This window comes from Rhagoletis zephyria, unplaced genomic scaffold, assembly GCF_001687245.7.
Source record: "Rhagoletis zephyria isolate East Lansing unplaced genomic scaffold, Rhagoletis_zephyria_1.1 Rzeph_scaffold_00154, whole genome shotgun sequence".
Lineage (NCBI taxonomy): Eukaryota > Metazoa > Arthropoda > Insecta > Diptera > Tephritidae > Rhagoletis > Rhagoletis zephyria.
Window position 1 is genome coordinate 260,456 of NW_016157238.1, and position 23,691 is coordinate 284,146.

Consider the following 23,691-nt stretch of genomic DNA (forward strand, 5'->3'; position numbering starts at 1 on the left):
AAAAAAAATATTTTAAACAAAAAAATTAAAAACCGATTTTTAAAAAATTGGTATCCTTGTAAAGGCTACCCGGAAACTTATACTTTCTTAATCCCAAAAATTTCTATTTACATATATCCACAAAGAAAAAAAATTGAATTAAACTGTTCTATTGTTAGAGCGCATACATGGTTCCACAATAATGATTCCAGTATCTTCATTTATGTACATATTTTGTAACTACCAATATCTTATAAATAGAAGTGTAAATTTTTTTATCTAAAACTAATAAAGTTAGAAGGACGAAATTCGAGGATGTGGTAGTTTACATATTAGTCCTTGACGTAAATTTTTTTCAAAAATAAATATTGGAAATTTCCAAGGATATTCAAGGATAAAATTTTAAAAGGACATTTCCAACATATATTCGTCCTCGTGCAACAAAAAATTAATTTTTTTTTTAATTTTACAGAATTTTTCCTTTTAACTGATACCCATATTGTTACTATACAATGCACCAAATCTTTTAAATAATTTTTTTATTTAATCATATCCTGGAAATTTCAAGCTCCTTAAAAAAAAATTAAAAACGCAGTCGTTTTGTGAATATATTGATTTTTTCGTGTGTTTTAAAAATTTTTGGTTTTTGTCGCACGGTGTTACATACTGTACATAAAACTTGCATTCATGTATTTTAGAGAGCACATCATCTGAAGTGAATTTTCAGTATTTTCTGGGAGTAGAAGTATAAAAGGGTAATAAACCCTGTCCATCTCTATTAGAACGATTAAACTTTAATGTCCCGATTCGTAACCTTAGACACTTTTCAATGGTTTAAATATGTGGGCATACTCAACTCAAATTACTCTAAAAATGCACTCTTAATGAGAACTCTTTCCGAATTAAATAATATTTCGGGTTTGGACCTATCTCTTCCAAAAGGAGCAGTGCGTAGTTTAATTTATAACTATTTTAATTAGCTGGTAGCCAACTTTGTCAGTAAGAAACTATTGTTCTGTTTGACTGAAATAAATAAAAATAAAAGAACTAAAATTTTTATTACCTGATATGAAACTTCCCCTTAAAATTCGCTGACTCGAAATTGGTTTTAGGAACACAGTTTTTTATGCAAAGTTGCTCAGAATTATACGTAGAGCATTTTCCGCATATGCGATTTTATGGGAAAAAATCGACCCGCCCTAATACATACATACTTATCCATACACGTACCATGGTGGAATAATATACACGTACAATATTTCATAAAATTTTTATTTTTTTCAGGTTCCTATTTTCAAAATGAATTTCAAAGCGTTTACGGCAGTCATACTCGTTTTCGTGGGATGTTGTAGTAACGTTGTTTTCTTGGAATATCTTGTAAAGTAAGTTATGGCTTAATGCAATGCATACCTGTATTTGGAGGTTGACGCTAATGAATGTAGATAATATTTTTATTTTTATTTTTTTAACTCCGATAACAAAACTAGAGTTTTTAATTAAAAATGCTACTTAGTTTTAAACAAAATGGTAAGGGTAAACCTAAATTTGATCATACAATAATTGCATTTAAATTTCGCTTTGTTCGTGCAAATGAAATTACCATAATTTAAAAAATTAGAAAAACAAAGAAATTTTTATAAAATGGAAATTCAGGGACTATAAAAAGTACGAAGAAATTTGAATTAATGCGTAAAATTCAAAATAATTTTTTGGCCTTTCAAGCATTTCTTTTACTCCTCAAATAATGTTCTTCATCTATGTAGATATATATTATCCACTACAAATTTCCCCTTTAAATTGAATATGCGTAACAAATTAATGTGTGTAGATAAGTGCATTCATATACATATGTGCATATCGCCACCTGAAATGCAAAATAACGTAACAACATCGTCACTGAAATGCAAAAAGTCGTAACTTATAAAAAATTCAAAATTCACTTTTTGATTACTATGATGGATTTCATCGAATTACAACTCCCCACATCGTTTTATGAAAAAAAAAAAAAAAATTAGTCACGACTTTTGCCATTTCAGTGACTATGTTGTTACGTTATTTTGCATTTCAGGTAACGATATGTATGTTTAGATAACGTTTTTGGAACTAGTTAACTAACATATACTGAATGTATGCATATGTACATATGTACATTTACGAATTTGGAGAAAGAAATCATATGTCATCATGTTCGTTTATTATATACTTAAAAAATCTTGTCTACATCCGTTCAGTAGTGCGGTCAAAATATCTCGCCTTTCCTTTATACTATTTATGTATAGAAGATAGTAATTTTAAATAGGTGGCAACCCTACTAAAAAAATTGAAGTTTTTGTACATGCGAAAGCCATGCATTGTGCTTTCTGTGGGTTGGAATTTAGAGTAAACTATAAGAAACTTCCATTTAAAAATTTTACATTTTTATTTAACTTTCATTAAGATAGCATCTTGAACTAGTCCTATTAATGACTAAACTAAAGATGTCATTCGAAAACTCAATGAACTACTGCTTTGAAGAGAAAATGACCTGACTCGAGAGAAGTTCTTTTGTCAACAGTCCACAGAAATGCCCCGCAAACATATTCTGAGAGCTCAGAACATATGAGTCCGAAAGGAGTCCTAGGTGGGTAAGAAGTATGAGCTTCAAAAATAAAAGATGTGTGTCTCTTATATGAATCTTTTAGGAGTCATATACATACATACATATGATCCAAGTCAAGAGCCAGCAATTTGTGCCAATAGGTCCATTCCTCATCTTTTCGGTCTAAATTCTGAAAAGTGTCAAAATGCAAGAGCGTAGGCAAAATGCGCTAAAGAGAATAATAGGAAAAGGTAAAGGAACGCAAAAAACCAAATTTTTAGTCCAAAGAATGGTAACAACAAAACTAACGTCAAATAAGAATAGAAATGTATGTACAAAACACATTCACACAAGCACAATAAACACTTACTACCTATGTATATCAATTATTTTTTTTGTGCCTCCCACTTTCAATTCACATTTTCACTTTTTATATTATTCTCACCTTTTGTGTATTCTTTAATTTCCGTTAATTTAAATTCAGTTGAGTTTGACACTTTTCAAGATTTTGCCAGCAAAAAATTCTTCTGACTAAATCTGACTACTTCGGACTGAAGAGAGTCTCTCTCATTTTTGCTGTAATTTTAGAGTTAACGAACGCTTTTTGGACTAAATCTGACTACTTCGGACTTTTTCTGACTATTTCTGAGAGATAAGGAACGCAACTAATATAAAAACAATAAAGATTCTTTAAGTTTTTTGGTAGAGAAGATTTTATATCACAAATTTGGGATTATGTTTAAAGTAGTTTTAATAATATTTATCGTTTAAAATTAATTCAAATCTTATCTTAAAAATTTTTAATTTTTCACTAAATACGATGACCGCTTCCCAAAGGCTTTATTTTTAGATTACCTAATTAAATTTTAGTGAACATATACATTTGTATATGTAAGTATTTTAACATTTTTTATTTAGTGTCCTTTTATCATCTGATTATTTTACAATGCATCTAGTCAGGACTATTACCGTTTTCTATACCGAAGATAATTGTTTCTGATATACACATTTCGGTGTGAATTTAATTCATATTTATGGTGGCTTGCGAATCTCTTAAATATAATTTACTATTCAATATTGGAGGGGGTGTGAAACAAAATTGACGACTCCACCCATTAGAAAGAGAACGGTCCAAACTTTAAGGCAAGTCACCCTTCACCTCTCCGACCGCTGGCGACCCATTCGAATGGGGTAAAATTATCATTTTGCCAGAAACTGTTAACTCGGTTTACGCCAACCACAGGATTTACGCGCAGAATACCTTTCCGCGTTGGAGGCCTTCGGCCGCAATTAAAAAAAAAAATAACCCTAATCTGCCCAATTCCGGCTAGACAGTAATTTTTTACAAAATGGTGCATATTCCACACCGAATTTATTAACAATTTAGTGTTTTTATTTGGGTTACGCGTGTGAACAAAATAATACAAAATCATTGTACAAACAACCGTACCGTACCAAACAAAAGACCGCTTGCTTGTTTAAATTTCGATTCTAAGAACAAAAGGCTTTAAATAAACAAAAAATTAATAATAAAATTTGAAGGATTTTAGATATTGGATATGGTGGCACGAAATGTCACAATCTGCTTAATTTTCAGGTTGCGCCGAAAAAGTGACAATGAACTGCCTTCTTTTTTGTATCATGATTTATATCTAATAAAGCACTGCATATATACCAGCAGAAATACTCTTCACATGTGTACATGAGTAAATTGAACATATATTTTAGAGCATGATAAAAACATAGCAAGGTAGAACCGTTCTCTCAATTTGTCGGCCATGATTTTTTTTGAAGTTTGCCAACATTTTAAAATCATATAAAACTGAAAATAAAAGATTGAAATTGTTCGAAATTGTTGTTGCTTGAGATTGAAAATGAAAATGTGTGTGTGAGTTTGTGAGTAAATTTAAAAATTAAATTGTTTGGAAACGTCAAGAATTTTAAAAGTGACTCTCCGGTTCTACCTTACTATATTTTTATCATGTTTTAGAGTACTTAAAAGATAGGAACAAACAAAGAGAACATCATAAATTTGAGGAACTGAGCACTGTTACTTAACAGCGCTCTGCTACATAAAACATTGTTCCGCTTTTCCAGAGCATTTAATTTTTAATTTAAAATGCAAGTCCGCGTTTCAAGATAATGCAAAACCGCGTATGTGAGGTTGCATAAATTGTTTTCTAGAGAGTAAAAACACTCATATTTAAAAATGGTTTTCTTTTTTACAAAGAAATCGGATATCAGGACGAATGGAGAAGGCTTGAGCCAAGAGCTTGTGTGAACAAATCCAATTTTTGGCAAAAAATGTCAGCTACGCGGTTTTGCACAACGACGATAAGCGGTTTTGTACGTTAAACGACAATATGTAAGTATACTCTTTCTTTATGCGTTCTGAAACCTCCCAGCAAAAAACACGATTACCACAGAAACGAAAGTGGAAACGAGCCAGGCGATGGGAATCACTTACCCTTTCGCTTCAAGCCCCTACCCGCAGCATTACCTTCGAACGAAGGTAGAACGCATGGATAAACAGAATCCAGAGAAGCGAACAAAGAATGCCTTTCAGAGAAACTAATGTAGAATGCCTAGATAAGTACAGACCATGATAAAACCATTAGAAGGTAAAATCATTCTCTCAATTCGTCGGCCATCATTTTTTTCTGGCGTTTGCAAACATTTTAAAACCATATAAAATGGAAAATAAAAAAATTAAACCACAATTGTTGTTTGAGATTAAAAGTGATATTAGGTTTATTCGTCGGAAATCCAGCAAGAATTATCCAACACTCAAAATATCAGAGAGTAAGAAAAAATTCTCTCAAATTCTCTCTCTTGCTGAGAAACTTGTAAATTTCTGCACGAAGGCAAATTTGCAGAAATTTGCAAGTTACCCTGCCAGCTGGACACCATTTGCATTTCAAACATAATAAATTTGTATAGAATTTTTAAAATTCTTGCAGATGGACAAAAACAGGATATACATGTATATTTCTTGTTGTTCTGACTTTCTTTAACATAAATTTCAATTTCTTTATCGTACTAGCTGTCGGGTTTCTTAAATCGACTCTGGCTGCAATTGCATTCCTAAAATCATTGGAATTAACTAAATTAATTATATCAACAAGTATTTACTTCCTTTTTCATAAAAAAATCGCTCGTGTTTATGAGTTTTTAAATTTAACGAACTTATTTATTCAAATTATCGTAGACAAAAATGCAACCATGCGCCACAATCACATGTTTTTCATGTTTGCAAATTCTTGCTAACAAAATTTTTTCCAGCAAGAATTTGCAACTTCTCTCCAAGAGAACTGTCACTTTGCTCTCACAATTTTTGAGTGTTGGATAATTTTTTGGTCTGCACGAACGCGATTTGGGCAAAAATCGTGATAATTCGTACAAATTCGTACAAATTTTTTGCTCGACGAACAAACCTATTGCTGGCAAACGTTAGACTGCCTCTCAATGATTTTACCTTGTAATGTTTTTATCATGGTACATACTTATTTAAATTAAATTGAAAACAGAAAATACTACGATGCAGCATTCTACTTTGCATTCCCTGAAATGAAACAAAGAAGCGAAACAAATAAAATATTGTAGGGCATTCTCCTTTGCATTCCCCGAAATGACGCAAAGAAGCGAATTAAAAAAATATATTATAGGATATTCTACTTTCCATTCCCCGAAATGAAACAAAGAAGCGAAATAAATAAAATATTGTATGACATTCTACTTTGCATTACCGGCAATGCCTAAATGAAGCGAAAAAATTCGAGGGCATTATAACGCTATGCCTTCTAGAACACGTTACCACTAAAAGCGATTACCGATATTTTGCTGGGCTAGTCGTCAACCCCATTTTCGAAATTATGTAGCCGGCATAGTTTTCAAGTCCATGTCATAATTTTATTAAAAGTCAAATGGATATACCTATGTACATAGAAACAATATGAACAAAAATTACTTGAAGCGTTCGGATTCCTTACAATCGTTAATCCTAAAGCTTTCCGAAAAAATCTGTATGCGACTGGCAAAAGTAACCAAAACTAGCTTTTGTATTAAAATTTTGACAAATAAAGTAAACGTTACGACTTTTTTTTACATATAAAGTATTTATATTTTACGTCCGAACGCTTGAAAAAAAATCACAATTTGTAATTTAACTTAAGACGGTCCCTATATATTTTTACGCTGTTTTTGTTGTATAGAGTTCCAATTTTTTTTTTATCGTGTACCAAAATTATGAAGGCTTTCTGGAAGGTATGGTTTCTCCGAAAAAAAAATGCTTGAAAGTGTAGTTGGAAAGGCGCCAATATCTTGAAATGGAATGGACCAATTAGTCCAATATTTTGGTGGATTAAAGACAAAATATGTAGTTATCGATTGGCATCTATAAACTTTTATTTGTTTGCTCTCGGTTGACACATTTCCGGAAATACCCATATGTAAGTTGATTTAAAAAAAAATGACCCAAGATGTTATAACAAAATTTAATTTTCGAGAGCACATTTCTCCCATTTACATATTTCATTACATACAATACATATGTATATTTTAATTCAGAAATTAATTTTTACACTTTAGAGAGGATCCCGGATCTGGGAATCTGATAACGTTTTCGCAGTTTCTTTTTATCGCTATTGAAGGACTGGTGCATATAGTTGTGACAGGCAATTTGAAGCCGAAAATACCTCTGCGTAATTATACCCTCCTGGTAGTAATGTTTTTCATTACAAGCGTAGCCAATAACTTTGCGTTTGACTTTAATATACCAATGCCTTTACATATGATATTTAGAGCGGTGAGTAAAATACATACATACATATGTAACTATATAAGTATCCCAGCAAATAATAAAGTTAGATATCGAAACTAGTCCGTTTCCCTAATCTCTAACGTTGGAAGACGAGTTGAAACGCAATAGAGAAATACTTAAACAGAAGAGGATATTCTTCACACGAGGACAAGGTGGTTCTCTAAGAGAATTCTGATGTATTTAGTTCTCTTATAAGATTCTAATGTGAATTTGAAAATATAAAATATGTATATTTGTAATTGAAGTAATGGATAAGACTGTCTGCAATGGTATTGTAATCTATAGTAGTTCTCTAACGTCGATCTCGGCTAGAAAATGTTTAAAGAATTATGCTTGTTATCTAATGTGCTAATCGAAAATTCTAGCGTTAGAGACTGTATTTGCTGGGATGTACATATGTATGTATCTGTAAATATCGTAATCTAACAAGGGCTTAATTTTTTAATCTTCATATATTTACATATGTCTTGCAGGGTTCTCTCATTGCGAACATGATAATGGGAATACTAATTTTAAAAAAGAGATATATATTTTCTAAATATTTATCAGTTTTTATGATAACTGCTGGGATTATATTATGTACCATTATATCAGGTAGTAGTGTGGTAAGTACAATCACTTGATTAAATAGTGACAATATTCGTATATTTTGTGGTCATAAGCAATAATTGCCTAAGTCGAAAAACCTGAATTCGATAAAAAAAAAACTCTTTAAAGATCTCGATTGTAATGTTAACCTTATGGGGAAAACAAAATATTTTCATCTATACATTTTTAAATAGCCTAGCTAACGAGATGGGAGTGTCACATACACATGGAATAGTAGTTGCAGAAAACGATGCCATATATAACTCAATTCTTTCTTAAGTCGACTTAGGCGGTTATTGCTTTATTTATTGCTAGCTTATGTACATGATTAATAGGGGCTGTTACTGTGTAATAGATAAACAACTATTATTCGATTATAATCCATAATTATCCATGTTATTTTCAATGTCATTTTCTCTTTCAATAAGTGAGAGTGAATTGTTTTTAGTCCCTCATCCTTCTACAAACGAACAAACAGATAATTATAAAAGGATGAACGACTAAAAACTGTTCACAGTCGCTTATTGAATGGGAAATCAGCACTCACAATACCATGGAAAGGGATAATCGAATAATAATCGTTTATCTACTATTAGTCGACACTCGCAATAGGGCTGTGAGTGAACTTAAATCTTAAAATGTCCTTATCTATTAATTAAACATTAATTTTACATTGGGAGTCGTATTTCTAATATATGTATAATTTTGGTGTTTGATAGAAAAGCGCCACCGTATCTACACCGACAGAGAATTCAAATGCTGTACATTCGGATTTCTTTATATGGACTCTTGGGATTGCACTGCTTTCTATAGCTCTCTTTATATCAGCTTATATGGGCATTTGTCAAGAAACTCTTTACAAAAGATTTGGAAAGCATCCTCAAGAAGCATTATTGTATACGGTAAAGTTTGCAAAAGAAGTCATGCGCATTTACATATAGGCTGCATATCTTTATTCATTCTGAACGTTTGGAATAAACTTTTTTGTTTACTTATTCTTTAGAACGTTCCTGGTGATATATTTATTAAAGTATATTTCAATTTCTGTTTATTCCGGCTGTGAAATGGGATTATCCGGAATGTATAAAGAAACGCAGCCATATGTAGTATGGTGTGCATATTTTTAAAACTTATCTATTTATTTTCAGCACTTGATTCCGCTACCTGGATTTTTCTTTATATATAAAAATATATGGGAGCACTTCAGCATTGCAGTTGCAAGTGAGCCAATGACACTGCCGGTAGCTTCGTTAATCGGATTAAAAGTGCAAATCCCTCAAATGTTATTTTATTTAATTTGCAATGTTATTACGCAGTACCTCTGTATAAGTTCAGTGTATGTTTTGACCACTGAATGTGCCTCGTTAACCGTTACGCTTGTTGTAACATTAAGGAAATTTGTATCTTTACTTTTTTCAATTGTTTATTTCAAAAATCCGTTCACTACTTATCACTGGATTGGCACAGGATTAGTTTTCGTAGGAACGATAATTTTTACAGAGGTCGTTGAGCAGATACGAACGCGAAAATCCAAAAAAGAATAGTTATTTTATTTGTTTGTATGTGCAAACATATGTACATACAACGTAATTGTAAATATTTTTAAACAATTTTTTCACAAACTGCAGCTAAAAACAATGTAAATAAATTGATATTATTGAATGTAAATCAATAGTTTGTTTTTTGTTTTGTAGTTAGAACCTAATTAATTTATTTAATTGGGAAAGAAAGAAAGAAAGATTTGGGTTGCGATTTTCACATTTTGTTCTGCAAAATCTGTATTAAATATTTTTTACAAAATGTGCCCGAAAATGTTTGATCTGGAAGAAATTTCTGACTGTAGTATATCTAACCGATGGTTGAAAGTTGCGCACGAAAATTCAGAAAAATGTGAAAAGTGAGTCCTGGCTGCTGGCAGTTGGACGATACTTCGATTGCAAAAAGGTCGTACGACCGGTGTATTTTTATCCAAAAAGTTTCAAGCGCGAATTTTTCTTAAAGTTTTTGTACAATTTTTACAAAAAATTGTGGGTCTATAGAGCATGTCTAAAGCTATCTTTTGAAGATTTAAAAATGTTTCTACAGCAAATCTTTATATACATTTTTTGAGCTGAAAGAAAGATTTGGGGTGCGATTTTTTTTATTTTTTTTCTACAAAATCTGTATAAAATATTTTTCACGAAATGTGCCCGAAAATTGTTGATCTGGAAGAAATTTCTGACTGTAGTATATCCAACCGATGGTTTAAAGTTGCGCACGAAAATTCAGAAAAATATGAAAAGTGAGTCTTGGCTGTTGGCAGTTTGGCGATACTTCGTCTAAAAAGCTTTAAGCGCGAATTTCTCTTAAAGTTTTTGTGCAATTTTTACAAAAAATTAGCGAAGCGGTTCGAAATAACTTCCACCCGTGAAACGTTTTGCGAAAGATGCGAAAAAACATTGCGAAACATTCTAAAACGAACATACATGTGTACCGGTGGAGTTTTATTATTTTTTGTTGTATGAATACATAATACGTACGTTCAATGAAATAAAAATTTCAACCAATGCAATCGTTTATTATATTTATTTATTTTATTTCATAATCCACATGAATCACATTGCTAATTTTCAAATAAATCCTTTTGGATTATTTATACCTTAATCAACTTGTAGACTAATATGTTTTACATCCCGCTTTTCAAATGTGCATATTTCTGAAGTGGATTTATCTGACCTGGTCATCTATTCTTACCATTTATCGACAACGACGTCAGGAACTAGAATTAATTGTTATATACATATTAATATATATTCATTTATCATTAATATGTGGATTCTATATGCTTTGCATATACACGTCCACAATAAAAAGGTTATGCAACAGTTTTTAAAGCCTTCGGGAGTATCGAGAAAAAGGGAAGCTGTAAAAAGATCTTAAAAAGTATAAGTATAAACTTCAGTGTAATTTTTGGGTATTTGATATTTGGGTATCGTTGAAATCGTGGCGTCTTACATGATACAATGAATCAATAGTTTACAAGTCAAATGCAAGGGATATTTGTTATAACCATAGCACAAGCATCTCGTAATATGGCCAGGAATCATAGGTAGTGGTTAAGCCTTTCTTCTGAGATTGTTGCAGGACCGGTAAGGCAGATTTCATCACATAGGAATTTGTCATTATTCTTATTGAAATATTAAACAGCAGACTTTATAGATTTTAGTGGAACGTGGGATTGACTGTTTGAAAACGGAAATTAAAGTTAATATAAGTAGGGGCGATGTATACAATGTAATAAGTTGTATAAGTGACAAACGAACTGGCTTTTCAGGTAATTAACAAAGGAAAAAACGAAGTTATCGAATTTCAAACAATCAAGCTGTTTTGTTAGTACGATTTGTAACCAGACATACATATCATGTATGCATTTACGCGAAACAGATGTTAGAGAAATGTTTTGGTGCAAAGCTGCAGCAAATTAGGGCTTCTTGAAATAACTGCTTAAAATATGCATATAAATAAGGACTAAGCAAATATAGACCTCATACATACAGTGGTCGAAGTAATTATAAATGCACCACATTTTGACAAGTTTTTACATATTATTTCTGTTGTTATTTAATTATGGTTATTTTTTCTAAAAATACAGTCCGTTCCTTAACAAAACCTGTTTAAATCCAATTTCCAACTTTGTGCAATATTTAAAAAAAAAAAATCAACAAACTTTCGTAAAAATATCGAACTTTTTTAATTAGATTTCCTAGAAAGATTCTGATGCAGTTTTGTAGCCCATCGAATTCCAGCAGAACAAAGTACAAATTTCAAATGGCTAAAAATTACGGTTATTTTTTTAGATTTTTTTTTGTCCAGATTGTTTCGATCATCTTCCATATAAAATGACTTGTGTGTATTCTTTATATGGAAGCACGAGACTATTTTTTAAATATTGCACAAAGTTTGAAACTTGGATTTACACGGGTTTTGTTAAAGAATGAACTATATTTTATAAAAAAAATAACCAAAATTAAATAACAACAAAAATAATATGTTAAAACTTGTCAAAATGTGGTGCGGCTACAATTATTTCTGTACTGTATATGTGCCAACTGATTAACAAATTAAGATCCTCGTAAAAAATATACTCTGCGTTGAAATACAAATCTGTCTTTGCATGTGTAAACACGGTAGCAGTTAGCAAATATTTTCCTTAAATGTATACCCATGCAAGGGGTATGCATTTCAACATATTTTTGGGGTGTTAGTAACTAGAACATTTTTCCTAAATTTTTCTTTTAAATCAATTAATCTAAGATTGAATATCCCTTCTTCTTTGTGCGAATTCGTTATATCATACATGAGAACTGAGAAAACCTTTCCTGTTGAGGAAAAACCAAATATCCAAGTTACTAGTTTTCTAATCTAGTACATAAAATATAATACCTTGAGTCTGTTTTGTGCTAAAATTTGTCTGGCTTTATTTCAAAATCAGTGCCATAAATAAATCAAAAATGTTTATCTCAAGATTTTTCCAAAACTTTTTCATTAGCCTCCAGCCTCAATAAAATTGTTGAACATCAAGACAACGTAACGTTGTACGTAATTTGCTTTGTTATTTTTAACATTGAAGTATTTCAATGCGAAAAAACTATAGAAAAACCCTTTAAAATTTAAACACAATTTATTAGTATAAGTACATTGCTATTTAATTGGTAGAAATCTTTGATGACTTTGAGTACGGTTCTCTCAAATATTGTAATTAAATCCACTTTCATAAAAAACTCCTTAATAATAATTTATCGCGATCAATAATTTTGCTTGACTCTTTCAGACTATTAAAATGCAAAGTACACAATACCAACTGGAAAATTGAAATATTTTGTACTTTCAAACCTTATCGAATTAAAATTTACGTTGGGAGATTTTAATTTTGGAAGTTCTAAGAATGACTATTATTTACATATTTATTGTAACGCAAAAATAAAACAAAAGTATATTGAATGACTGCTATGCTTTAAGGTAATTTATCTAAGTGGTAAAGTCATAAATGTTATTGTATTTGCAGATTGTATTGGAGTATTTTACCTTACAAGCTTAAAGAATTAGTGCATGTAAACATTGAAGGCATAACTATACTGTTATTTTTTTAATTTATCCTAAAATAAAAATAACATTCTCCAAGCTCTTAAATTAGTTTCAGCAGCGTAATGCTAAAGCATTAAGGTTTAAATCTGTCATACCGAAAATTAGTATAGAATTTTAATTAAATAGTTTGTCTTTAACTAAATTTGCTACAAATATGTATGTATGTAAGTTTTTTGAACAAACTGTTTAAAGCGTCATTGCATATAAAAGGCCAAAGAAAACGGCCCACATTAAAACAATCCCATGCATTTTTAGAATGGGGCTCTCACCGTCCGTAATTTTTCTAGCAACGAATTTCAGTGTTTCATCTAATAAAACTACAGGAATTGAAAATTTCATCACAGTTAGCCACTCTTCTCCGGACAGTGGAGTAACTTGGAAAACGGTCTAAAACAAAAATAAAAAATATATGTAAAAAATGTATTATTTGGATGTATAATCTCTCTCGGTTTTATTCGATTAGTTATTTTTTGTTGTACTTACAGAAAGGACTTCCACGTAAAGAATAACAAAATGAAGCGTAAACGAAAGGGCCATAGAACCAATTAGCCACAAATTGCACCATGGGGGCATGGTAATAAGTGACTGATTTTCTGATAAGCTATAGAAAGAAGATCGCTGTAAATACTTAAACAAAATATTAGTTTAATTCTTTTTACCTGTTCATAGCATTTAACATTTCAATTGTTACAAGTACGGACAAAGCCATTGTCATTGCGTGAGGATCGCTAAATATTTTACAATCAACTCCCTTGAAATCATCACTAGTACCGATGCATGACAGGTGGTGAGTTAATTGCCAATAGGATAGGTGGGGTCCTGTTTCCGCAAAAATGAACCACCAGGCAGCAGCGCCGACTGTGGCAGCACCGACATAGCCACCAATAGCCATGTATCTGTAATTATTTTATTGCTTTTAAAATATTCTCATTTATCGAAATGAAAATAGTGCTACGTACCGGAAGAATAGCCAGCCTGAAATAAGACCTTCATCAGCTTTGCGTGGAGGTTTTTCCATAATATCCAAGTCAGGAGGGTTGAATCCAAGAGCTGTTGCTGGTAGACCGTCTGTCACCTGAGATCACACAAAAGTAAATAAAAAATTGAACTTTAAAATTTGAAATAGCTTTAGTAATACTTACTAAGTTCACCCACAGAAGTTGGACGGGAATCAGAGCTTCGGGTAATCCCAAAGCTGCGGTTAAGAAGATAGAGACTACCTCACCAATGTTCGATGAAATAAGGTAACGGATAAACTGCTTCATGTTATTGTAGATAGCACGACCTTCTTCAACTGCAGATACAATGGAGGAGAAATTATCGTCGGCGAGCACCATTTCTGCAGCTGATTTAGCCACAGCCGTTCCTGAACCCATTGCAATACCGATTTCGGCTTTCTTAAGAGCTGGGGCGTCATTGACACCATCACCTGTCATAGCAGAAATTTCATTCATACCTTGTAGATATTCAACAATTTTCGACTTATGTTGTGGCTCTACACGCGAAAACAATCTAGCACGGGCACATGCAGACTTTTGTTCGGCAGGAGAAAGATCATCGAATTCACGTCCAGAATAAGATTTGCCAGTTGTATCTTCATCTTCGGTGAAAACGCCGATACGACGGCAAATGGCTTCAGCAGTTGCCTTGTTGTCACCTGTTATCACAATAACGCGGATGCCAGCTGCCCGGCAACGCACAATTGAATCGAATACCTCTTTACGTGGTGGATCCAACATTCCAACAACACCAACAAATGTTAAATTAATTTCATATTGGTAGAATTTCGTCGAATCGCCCAAGTCCATTTCATCGGGTCGCATTGGACTATCAGCAACAGCCAAGGCGAGACAACGCAATGTATCACGACCCGTACCATACTGGCCAGTAAGAGACAAAATCTTGCTCTTGAGGGAAGAAGTTAGTGGAACTTTGCTTGTTCCAACGCGTGCATGCGTACAACGATCCAAAACGCCTTCTGGAGCACCTTTAACAAATAACTTAGGGCCAGTACCCAGGCGCGATGGTTTCAGGGGTGTACAATACGATGACATTGATTTACGATCGCGAGAGAATTCAAGTGTGAATTCTTTTTTCCATTTTGTTTCAATCTCCTGACGAACTACAATAGCGGCCGAACGACGATCTAGCCCACTTTTGTTAACGTTGAAGGGATTTAGTTTTTCCGCAAGCACAATTAAAGCGGTTTCTGTTGCTTCACCAACTTTTTCAAAGCATTGTTTAAACTCGTTATAATCAATAGCGGAATCATTGCACATGATACAAATAGTAGCCAGTTCTTGAAGTGCCTCATATTCAGCGGCTTTTACTCGTTGACCGCCCAAGAAAAGTTCACCCAAAGGCTCATATGTGGATCCTGTTAGCTCAAACTCGAGAAAACTGCTATCATTACCTTCGACTTTTTCGAATATGAACATTCTTGACACAGACATTTGATTTGTGGTTAAAGTACCAGTTTTATCGGAGCAAATTACCGATGTACAGCCCAATGTTTCTACAGACGGTAAAGACCGCACAATGGCATTTTTCTTGGCCATACGACGAGTTCCCAAAGCCAGACAAGTTGTAATAACAGCTGGTAGACCTTCTGGAATGGCTGCAACTGCTAAAGCTACAGCAATCTTGAAATAGTAGATAGCACCTTTTATCCACGAGCCACCGTGAGCAGGATCATTGAAATGTCCAATATTAATAGCCCATACAGCAACACAAATGATGGAAATCACCTTCGAAAGCTGCTCACCAAACTCATCTAATTTTTGTTGTAGTGGAGTCTTAATTTCTTCCGTTTCTGACATTTCTGTTCGAATTTTGCCAATAGCTGTATTCAAACCTGTACCAATGACCACACCGCGAGCTTTACCAGCTGCTACATTTGTACCCGAAAATAGTATATTCTTTTTGTCTTGGTTAACGGCACGGGGGTCGGGAATAGGATCGGTATGCTTGATAACTGACACTGATTCACCAGTCAGAATAGACTGATCGATGCGTAGTGTTGTCGAGTAGATATGTGTTAATCTTATATCAGCGGGAATTTTATCACCTACTGACACCTCAACAATATCTCCAGGAACAATTTCCTTTGCTCTAATTTTCTGAATTCCGGACTTGTCCTGACGGACCACTTTACCCATTTCAGGTTCATATTCTTTAAGCGCTTCAATAGCGGACTCAGCATTTCGTTCTTGCCATACACCTACAACGGCATTTGCAATCAAAATTAAAAGAATAACTAAAGGTTCTACAAATGCTGTGAATGTCTCTTCGTGCTCTTCAAATAAAGCTAAAACCTGAAATATACAAATACAAAATGTTCGGTGCAATCAAATTATTGAAATTATACCTAGTGAAATTTATAAAAAAGGTATATAACGAATATGTATAGTGAATTAGGTACATAAATCTAAATAATGGCTTCAATACCAATCAGATCAAACAGATTTATTCACGTGAATATTGAAACTTACAAATGAGATGATAGCGGCCAACAACAGAATTTTCACGAGAAGGTCATCGAATTGCTCTAAAACAAGCTGCCAAATTGTTTTTCCTGTAAACATAACGTGTAGAGTTAGTTAATTTATACATATTGTCATCATCAATGCAAGATATCCTATTTCTCTTATTTTGATGTGACCTTTTTTATATTCGTTTAGTTTACTTTCAGATTAAAAAATACCAAAATTTATTGGCATTGTTTGAAGAACCCTTTAGTATGTATAATACGTGGAAATTTAAAGCGTTTTGCTTTTATAAAATTTTAAGTTATTCAAATAGAGCACTGCATTGCCAATGACAATATATGTATTTGTACTAATTTTCAAAGAATGGTCTTAAATACCTTCTTCCGTGGGCAGTTCTGAAGAGAGAATAGAAAATAAAGCAACCATTAGACATGACCAACTAATTTAATTCAAATCATTACCATTTGGACCATATTTCTTTTGATTGCTTTTAACTTGTTCCAATGTGAGTCCACGTTCTGCGTCTGTGCCAAAAAAGTTTAAGGCCTGTTCGACGGTTTTAGCGTGGCCGTCTTCCATTGTAACTAGATACACGACGCTCAGAAACTCTGGAAAGAGGAGGAAAGTTTTAAATTACATTAATTATTAATGTACTACTTTTTAATGGAACCTCGAAACTAAGCTCATTCATTGATAGCACCATTTGTGCATTATTATCGCTGATCCCGTACTTATCTCACTATATATAGTAAAACTGTTGAATAACAATAGATGCGGTATGAGGGAACGTAATCAACTATTATTAATACAAAATAGGCTTTCAAAAAGGACAAGGTCCTCGGTAACGAGGTGCTCGTTGTTTTTCTCCATGTACATATGTACTTCGTCATTGAAAAGTTAAGGGTTCAACAACTAGAAAGTTATATTGGTGGTGAGGTCCATAACACTTATGAATAACGCTTACCCATACAAGTTTTTTTACTTTTCAGCTATATACTAACTATTGAAGCCTTTGTTAAAGAGACTGGTGTTTTATAACACCTACCCTTGACCCTCTGCCCCCGTTCCCACGACAGTCGGGTCTACGTAACCGGAACGACCCAGGTTTATATTTGGCCAAGGACTGTCACTCCAGCAACACTCCCCACTCCCCTTGTAGCGGCTGGCGATCCGACAGCTCATCTTTTATCGTGTGCGGTACTCGCCGTCACCAACGCGTAAACCCTCTTCCCCTTAGCATCATTAAATGGTTGAGAAGAGCAAATGGTACAACAAACCGTTAGGCCACGGTGAAGAACTCATCTACCTAGTGGTCACGAGTCTTTTTGCATTGCTAAAATTTTTTTTTACTCCGCAAAGATTTTTTTTACGGAATAGCAAAGAATTCTAATTCCGAGTATGGAGCGCTTCAGAGACACTGAATATGTTGAACTATTTAATGTACATACATATATACTATAAAGTAACATAACGATAGCTGTTGAAATGATTATAAACACCACTTGAATGCATTTCAACACTGTAGAAATCCATTTACAAATAAATCGAATGACGTGGACTTTTTTCCGAATGTAATTCTTTTACAAATTCTAATCCTTAACTGATAGTTGAGTAAGGTTCGTCATTCGTACCTACAAGTTTGAGTAGTTTTCGTATTTCTATAGGATTATATGATTACAAGTCATAATAATCACGTTTTCGAATCAGGACTATGTATGTAAGTACAATATACTTTCCCCTTACGTACATGTTTTATATATATACATATCTACATACATGCATACATTAAATAATGGTTCGAAAAAGTTCCGCAAAAATTAATTGCATCTAAGAGCCTTTTTCTTAGAACATTACTTGCAAATAAAACTACACACATAAAATTACTAACTGTGATATGGCTTTGTACATACTTTTTTCCTAAATATATCCAAATTGCATTTACTTGGTTAGAAGAGGTACACAGCTGCAGTTGCCTTGCGTGACAAATTTTAGAGCAGCCCGCAAAAAGTACTTTTATTTATACACATTTACTTAACACTATTTAATGCTTAATTTTAAGCAAATATTTTTAATGCGTCTTATTTTAGCAATTTAACAAAGAAAATGCAAAGGCGAGTTTTACTGAAGAAGCTGGTATAGGGATTAGAGCTGGAAAACTATCGATGGCACTATCGATAGTATCGATGGTTTTTGACTATCGAAAACATCGATGGTTTTGTAAGCACTATCGATAGTTTTCACTCATACATATATTATTCAGTAAAGCAGTGTATGCATTGTTCAACTTTGCGTTCAACATTTCGTCGCCTGGATAAAAGATAGTCGTAAGCGCAATTTTGACGATTTTTAGTTCTAGATGCAGTTATATATTTTGAAATAAGGTCTTTCGATTGGTGTTATCAGTTTTCAGATATCTCCTTTAGTTTCCGAGATATTGACTAAAAATTTTTCTGTAATTTAGTAAAAATTTTGTAACTGATGCAGCCATATTAAACTAATCAATATCTTAAAAATAACCTCAATTTTTGGATATCTCCTTTAGCTTCCGAGATATTGGGTAAAAAGTGTCGTTAATTTAGTAGAAATTGTGGTCACTTTTGTCGTATTTCATACAAAGTGGCTGCCAAATTGTGGACAAATGACGCTTACGACAAAATTTTACTAAAGAAAATCCTTCATAAACTCAAAGCTAATTAACATTAAACAATAGAAATTTTATAATTTTGTGAACTAGTAACATTTTCAGAGACTTTGGAGAATATCTATCTTCGCGTTTTTGAGAAATTGCAACTTCAGTCGCGATTTCCCACAAGCTGCCGAAATCAACATACGACAATNAATTTGGAACGAACTGTGAACACCACAAATATTTTACACAGGCGACGATTTGCGTTCAACTCAACGCAGAGTTGCACAAAAAAAAATTGAATGGTTAAATGTTGGCTAGCGACCAACTTTGTTGAAAGCAATAATTGAAAGGCCATTCAACCAAAAGTTGGATGCTAAGGTGAACAACACCTTTTTATGGCAAATATTTTGATGTTTTTTCTAATTTTAATATTTTTAGCCATTCAACTTTTTTCGTGCAACCCTGCGCTGAGTTGAACGCAAAGTTGAACAATGCAAACACACTTTAAGAGTAAAAGCCGGTGGTACCTGCTTCATCTTGTGAGTCGGAAGGGACATTTAGCAAAGCAGAGCAAAGAATTTTGGAGCACAGATGCTACTTAAAGCCAAAAATTGTTAATAATTTTAATAAAAGTATGGAAAAATTTTATCAATTCTGATCTCATTTTGAATCAAATGGGGTGTTCACAATTCGTTCCAAATTGTGTCTGAAAATGTAGACGTCTACATTTTGAGACATTTTTAGCATCAAACTGTGAGCACCCCTTTCTAGCAGTCGTCGCAAAATCGTCTCAAAACTTTGCTGGTGTTGCCAGACATTTCTTCTTTGCGTGCATTTTTTATATGTCGCCTTTCGATTTTGTTTCTGAAAAATTGTAATTATTTAACTTAATTACCAATTCCTAATATTTGTTATTTCTTTTCCTTGATTTGTTTCTTTTCATCAGAAATTGCGCTCAAATTAAATGCAAATACGGAAAACGTGCCCAATAAATAAAAAAAATGTGATTAGTATTGCCATAATGCAACCCTGCTGCGAGGTTGCAAAATGTAGACGCGTAAAAAACATACCTTTGAGTGTGACAAAATGTAGACGGCGTCGTTTTCCAATTTTGTATGGGAAACAACAACACCACAGATTTTAAGGTTAGAAAACGTCTTAAAATGTAGACGTCTACATTTTGAGACACTATTTGGAACGAACTGTGAACACCCCAAAAGTTTTTATGTCTAATTTTTGGAATTTTTTAATCAAAACTATCGATAGTGGCGACTTTTTCGATATTATCGATGCTATCTATAGCTGCGACTATCGACTATCGAAACAATCGATGGCCACGACAATCGATAGTTTTCCAGCTCTAACTGGCCGTCTCCATAGGATAAAATTTATTTCTGTCAAGCTGTCATTTTGGTCGCTAGATATAAATTATATCAGTGGCAATATTTGTGTGGGCTTTTTATATCATGATATAAGCATCTGTGAGATAGCTTCCAAAACGTATTTTTGCCGGATTTAATCACTTAAAAAGTTTAGAAAATAGGCTATTTTACATCCAATTACATAATATTTTATATTAAAATATCAATAATGTTGCCGCCACGAAGTTTTCATGCAAATGAACATGTAGCTGTCAAACTACCAAATTGCCGGCAATAGATGGCAAGATATAAGCTCTGATATATATTGCTCTTGAAGAGCAATGAGCGGTCTCCATTGGCAAATTATATTCTGACATATGTATCCCGATATAAACTTTATCCTGTGGAGACGGGCAGTAATGGGGATTTAAAAAAAACATCGATGTATGGAGCAACATCGATGGTCGTGGCTTCAAACATCGATGTTTTTACGAATTCGATGTTAAATCAAAACATCGCAAATGTCTCTTGACTAATTTTGCACAATTTCATTTTGTGCGCGCTTTAAAATTTTGTGCCAGCGTTTAATAGCGATTAATAAGTATTTTCGTGGAACCAGGCACAAGTATGTTTCTTTAATAAATTCCCATATTGCACTTAATAAATGTTCATATACGTATACGTATATAAGTAAGAAATACTTAAATTGGTTTATAAGTATGTAGTGTACATATGTGTTAAGCTACATGTATTACGCCACAGATTCCAATTCATGTTAATTTTTAGAGTAATAAACGAACGAAGCTTGTGCTGCAGGTATTTTGATAAACTGGTAGCGGGCCCAGTGAAATTTTATTAAACTTTCCTTACAACATTTGTGAAAAGAAGAATGTAAATATATCGCCACCTGAAGTGCGAAAAGACGTAACAACATCGTAACTGAAATGGAAAAAGTTGTGACTACATTTTTTTATATTTTTTTCATTAAAAGATGTGGAAGTTGTTATTCGATGAAATCCAGCATATCAATCAAAAACTGAATTTTGAATTTTGTATTAATTACGACTTTTTGAATTTCAGCGACAATATTTGTTACGTCATGCGATTAAATTTTTACTTAATATTTGTTTTGTAAACCACCCCTCTGAGTCAATATGCTAACAATAAGAAACAGTAATCTTTACCGTTAGTTCAACTTTTTGAATCAGCACACAGGTTGAATAAAAATTATAAAAATCTGTAAAAACATCAATGTTTTCATTCGATACATCGAACTGCCATAGATATAATTTTTGGAAACATCGATATTTCACCGTAATTTACATCCCTAAGCTGGTTTAGAGGAAGCATGGTCTGACAGCTGAGAAACGACAAATCGTAGCACTCACACAAATTGCATGTGTTTTGCAAATGCACTAAAGGCCCAATTACACAATAGGGCTATTCGCGATCCCGTGCAAATGGCCTAGCATCATTGCATTGCAAATATTTTATAGGCTAAGTAATTTGAAGACACTCGCGAAGTATTGCAAGTGTACCAAATGCAAGCACAACTCTTTTTATGCTCAAATGTAGATATTAAATTTTGTCCTTTTTCCTTACATACTACAAGTCGATTTTGGTCACGAACACATACCTTGCATTACATATTCATGCATACATACTACATACCTATAACAGGTGAACGCTAGATGTACAGTATGTAAATAGGTAAATTAGAGAAATTACCATAATTATTGCGCTGAATAATACTAGATAACAAGAGAGTACGCTTGGCAGATACTCTGCCGCCGTGAATATTATACACATATGCATACAAATTTGTATATCTGTGGTCATAAGCAATAACCGCCTAAGTCGAAAAACCTAAATTCGAGANTCGTGAATATTATACACATATGCATACAAATTTGTATATCTGTGGTCATAAGCAATAACCGCCTAAGTCGAAAAACCTGAATTCGAGAAAAAACATTTTAAACATTTGGATTGTGATGTTATCCTTATGGGGAAACCAAAATATTTTCGTCTATAGATTTTTGAATAGCCTAGCTGGCGAGATGGGGATTTCACGTACGCGTGGAAAAGGGGTTGAAGAATATAACTCCATACTTTGCGATTATTGCTTGTGACCACACATATGTACATACAAAACAAAATATATATATATATGTATACATCGCAAAACAAACGTACATACATATATACATACATACATACATATGTATAAATTATAATAATTCTAAAATGAATGTAGTGTAATTCTTTCATTTCCAGAGTTTATTTTGTGCGCAAACTCTTTTGGCAACTTAGCTAATTTATAATATGTATGTGTGTGCATACACATGTATGCATGTGCACGGTTGCGATATATACGAGTATTCATACATATTATCACCGTTGCCCAGGAGACTGTCACATGGTCTGCTCCAATTTTGTTCTGTGCTTAGTATTCTAAAAATAATACATTTTATAATAGATGTAGAAATTCATCTTTTCTTGTCATATAAGTATGTGGCGTTACGAGAACCTTTTGTTGATTCCATTTGCATTTTCAATATTATATTAAAATTTTCAACCTTCCCGAGGGATTTTCATTATGCATATGAGTGCGATGTTATATGATTTTATGATTCAAAATAAAATATTTTACACTTTACACTTTTCCATAAACTCACTAAACACCAGGATTTTTCAAACTCGAAATAAACATTTTTCTATTATTTCGGGCAACTTTTCAACTTAAATTACTTGCTTTTCTATTTGCTGATGATTGATTATAGATATCACTAAAAAGTTGTTGGGAATTATGGGTTTATTTCAACTAAATTTCACATAAAAATTTCAATAAATTATTGAATTTTAAAAACTTACACTAATTTTTACTCGGCGTCAATTTTAAGATATTTTAATTTTCTTATTGCGAAACAATGTTCAGCCCAGCCGAAAATAAGAGCTAAGGAAAGATCGCGCTTTTGAAACGTTCGACGGCGACTGAATAAAATGAGAACAAATGCTTGATGAGAGTGCCTTTCCAAATTACAGAAATCTTTGATTTTGGCAAAATTCCCAAATAGAAAGACTCTCTATCACCCGGGAAATTTGGCACGTAAAATTTTCTAAAC

The 23,691-nt window shown here is 33.0% G+C and overlaps 2 protein-coding genes across 8 annotated transcripts in view; one reads left to right on the forward strand and one right to left on the reverse strand.

Moving 5' to 3' along the window:
• The window catches only part of Efr (ER GDP-fucose transporter), a 19,956-nt gene extending 10,320 nt beyond the window's left edge, over positions 1-9,636 (forward strand). For all 3 annotated transcript variants that reach the window (XM_017605614.1, XM_017605602.1, XM_017605610.1), the window contains exons 2-6: positions 1,264-1,361; positions 7,145-7,361; positions 7,850-7,981; positions 8,684-8,866; positions 9,113-9,636. In XM_017605614.1, coding sequence (XP_017461103.1) covers positions 1,279-1,361; positions 7,145-7,361; positions 7,850-7,981; positions 8,684-8,866; positions 9,113-9,508 — 1,011 coding nt within the window. In that variant the 5' untranslated portion in view covers positions 1,264-1,278 and the 3' untranslated portion in view covers positions 9,509-9,636. The remainder of the gene's footprint in view (positions 1-1,263; positions 1,362-7,144; positions 7,362-7,849; positions 7,982-8,683; positions 8,867-9,112) is intronic.
• Positions 9,637-10,510: 874 nt separating this feature from the next.
• On the reverse strand, positions 10,511-23,557 carry LOC108354370 (ATPase sarcoplasmic/endoplasmic reticulum Ca2+ transporting SERCA). 5 transcript variants are annotated; one of them, XM_017605586.1, is made up of 10 exons: positions 18,487-18,742; positions 17,038-17,184; positions 16,954-16,971; positions 16,580-16,662; positions 14,231-16,402; positions 14,048-14,163; positions 13,748-13,984; positions 13,572-13,689; positions 13,358-13,475; positions 10,511-10,722 (listed from the first exon to the last, which is right to left on the reverse strand). In XM_017605586.1, the coding sequence occupies exons 2-10, from the start codon at positions 17,153-17,155 to the stop codon at positions 10,694-10,696; spliced, it is 3,009 nt and encodes a 1,002-aa protein (XP_017461075.1). In that variant the 5' UTR covers positions 17,156-17,184; positions 18,487-18,742; the 3' UTR covers positions 10,511-10,693. The 5 variants fall into 5 exon arrangements, with proteins under 5 accessions (XP_017461075.1, XP_017461081.1, XP_017461054.1 ...); XM_017605592.1 differs by lacking the exon at positions 10,511-10,722 and adding an exon at positions 10,908-11,185; XM_017605565.1 differs by lacking the exon at positions 10,511-10,722 and having other exon boundaries at positions 12,624-13,475.
• Positions 23,558-23,691: the final 134 nt, after the last annotated feature.

What these genes read in the sequence shown, in the direction of transcription:
- LOC108354370 (XM_017605565.1), bottom strand. Translation starts at nt 17,155, where the DNA reads ATGGAAGACGGCCACGCTAAAACCGTCGAACAGGCCTTAAACTTTTTT. An exon ending in TGGCCGCTATCATCTCATTT is followed by an intron (nt 16,403 to 16,579) that starts GTAAGTTTCAAT and finishes TGTATATTTCAG; the next exon opens with GTTTTAGCTTTATTTGAAGA. An exon ending in ATGTTAAATGCTATGAACAG is followed by an intron (nt 13,690 to 13,747) that starts GTAAAAAGAATT and finishes TTCTTTCTATAG; the next exon opens with CTTATCAGAAAATCAGTCAC.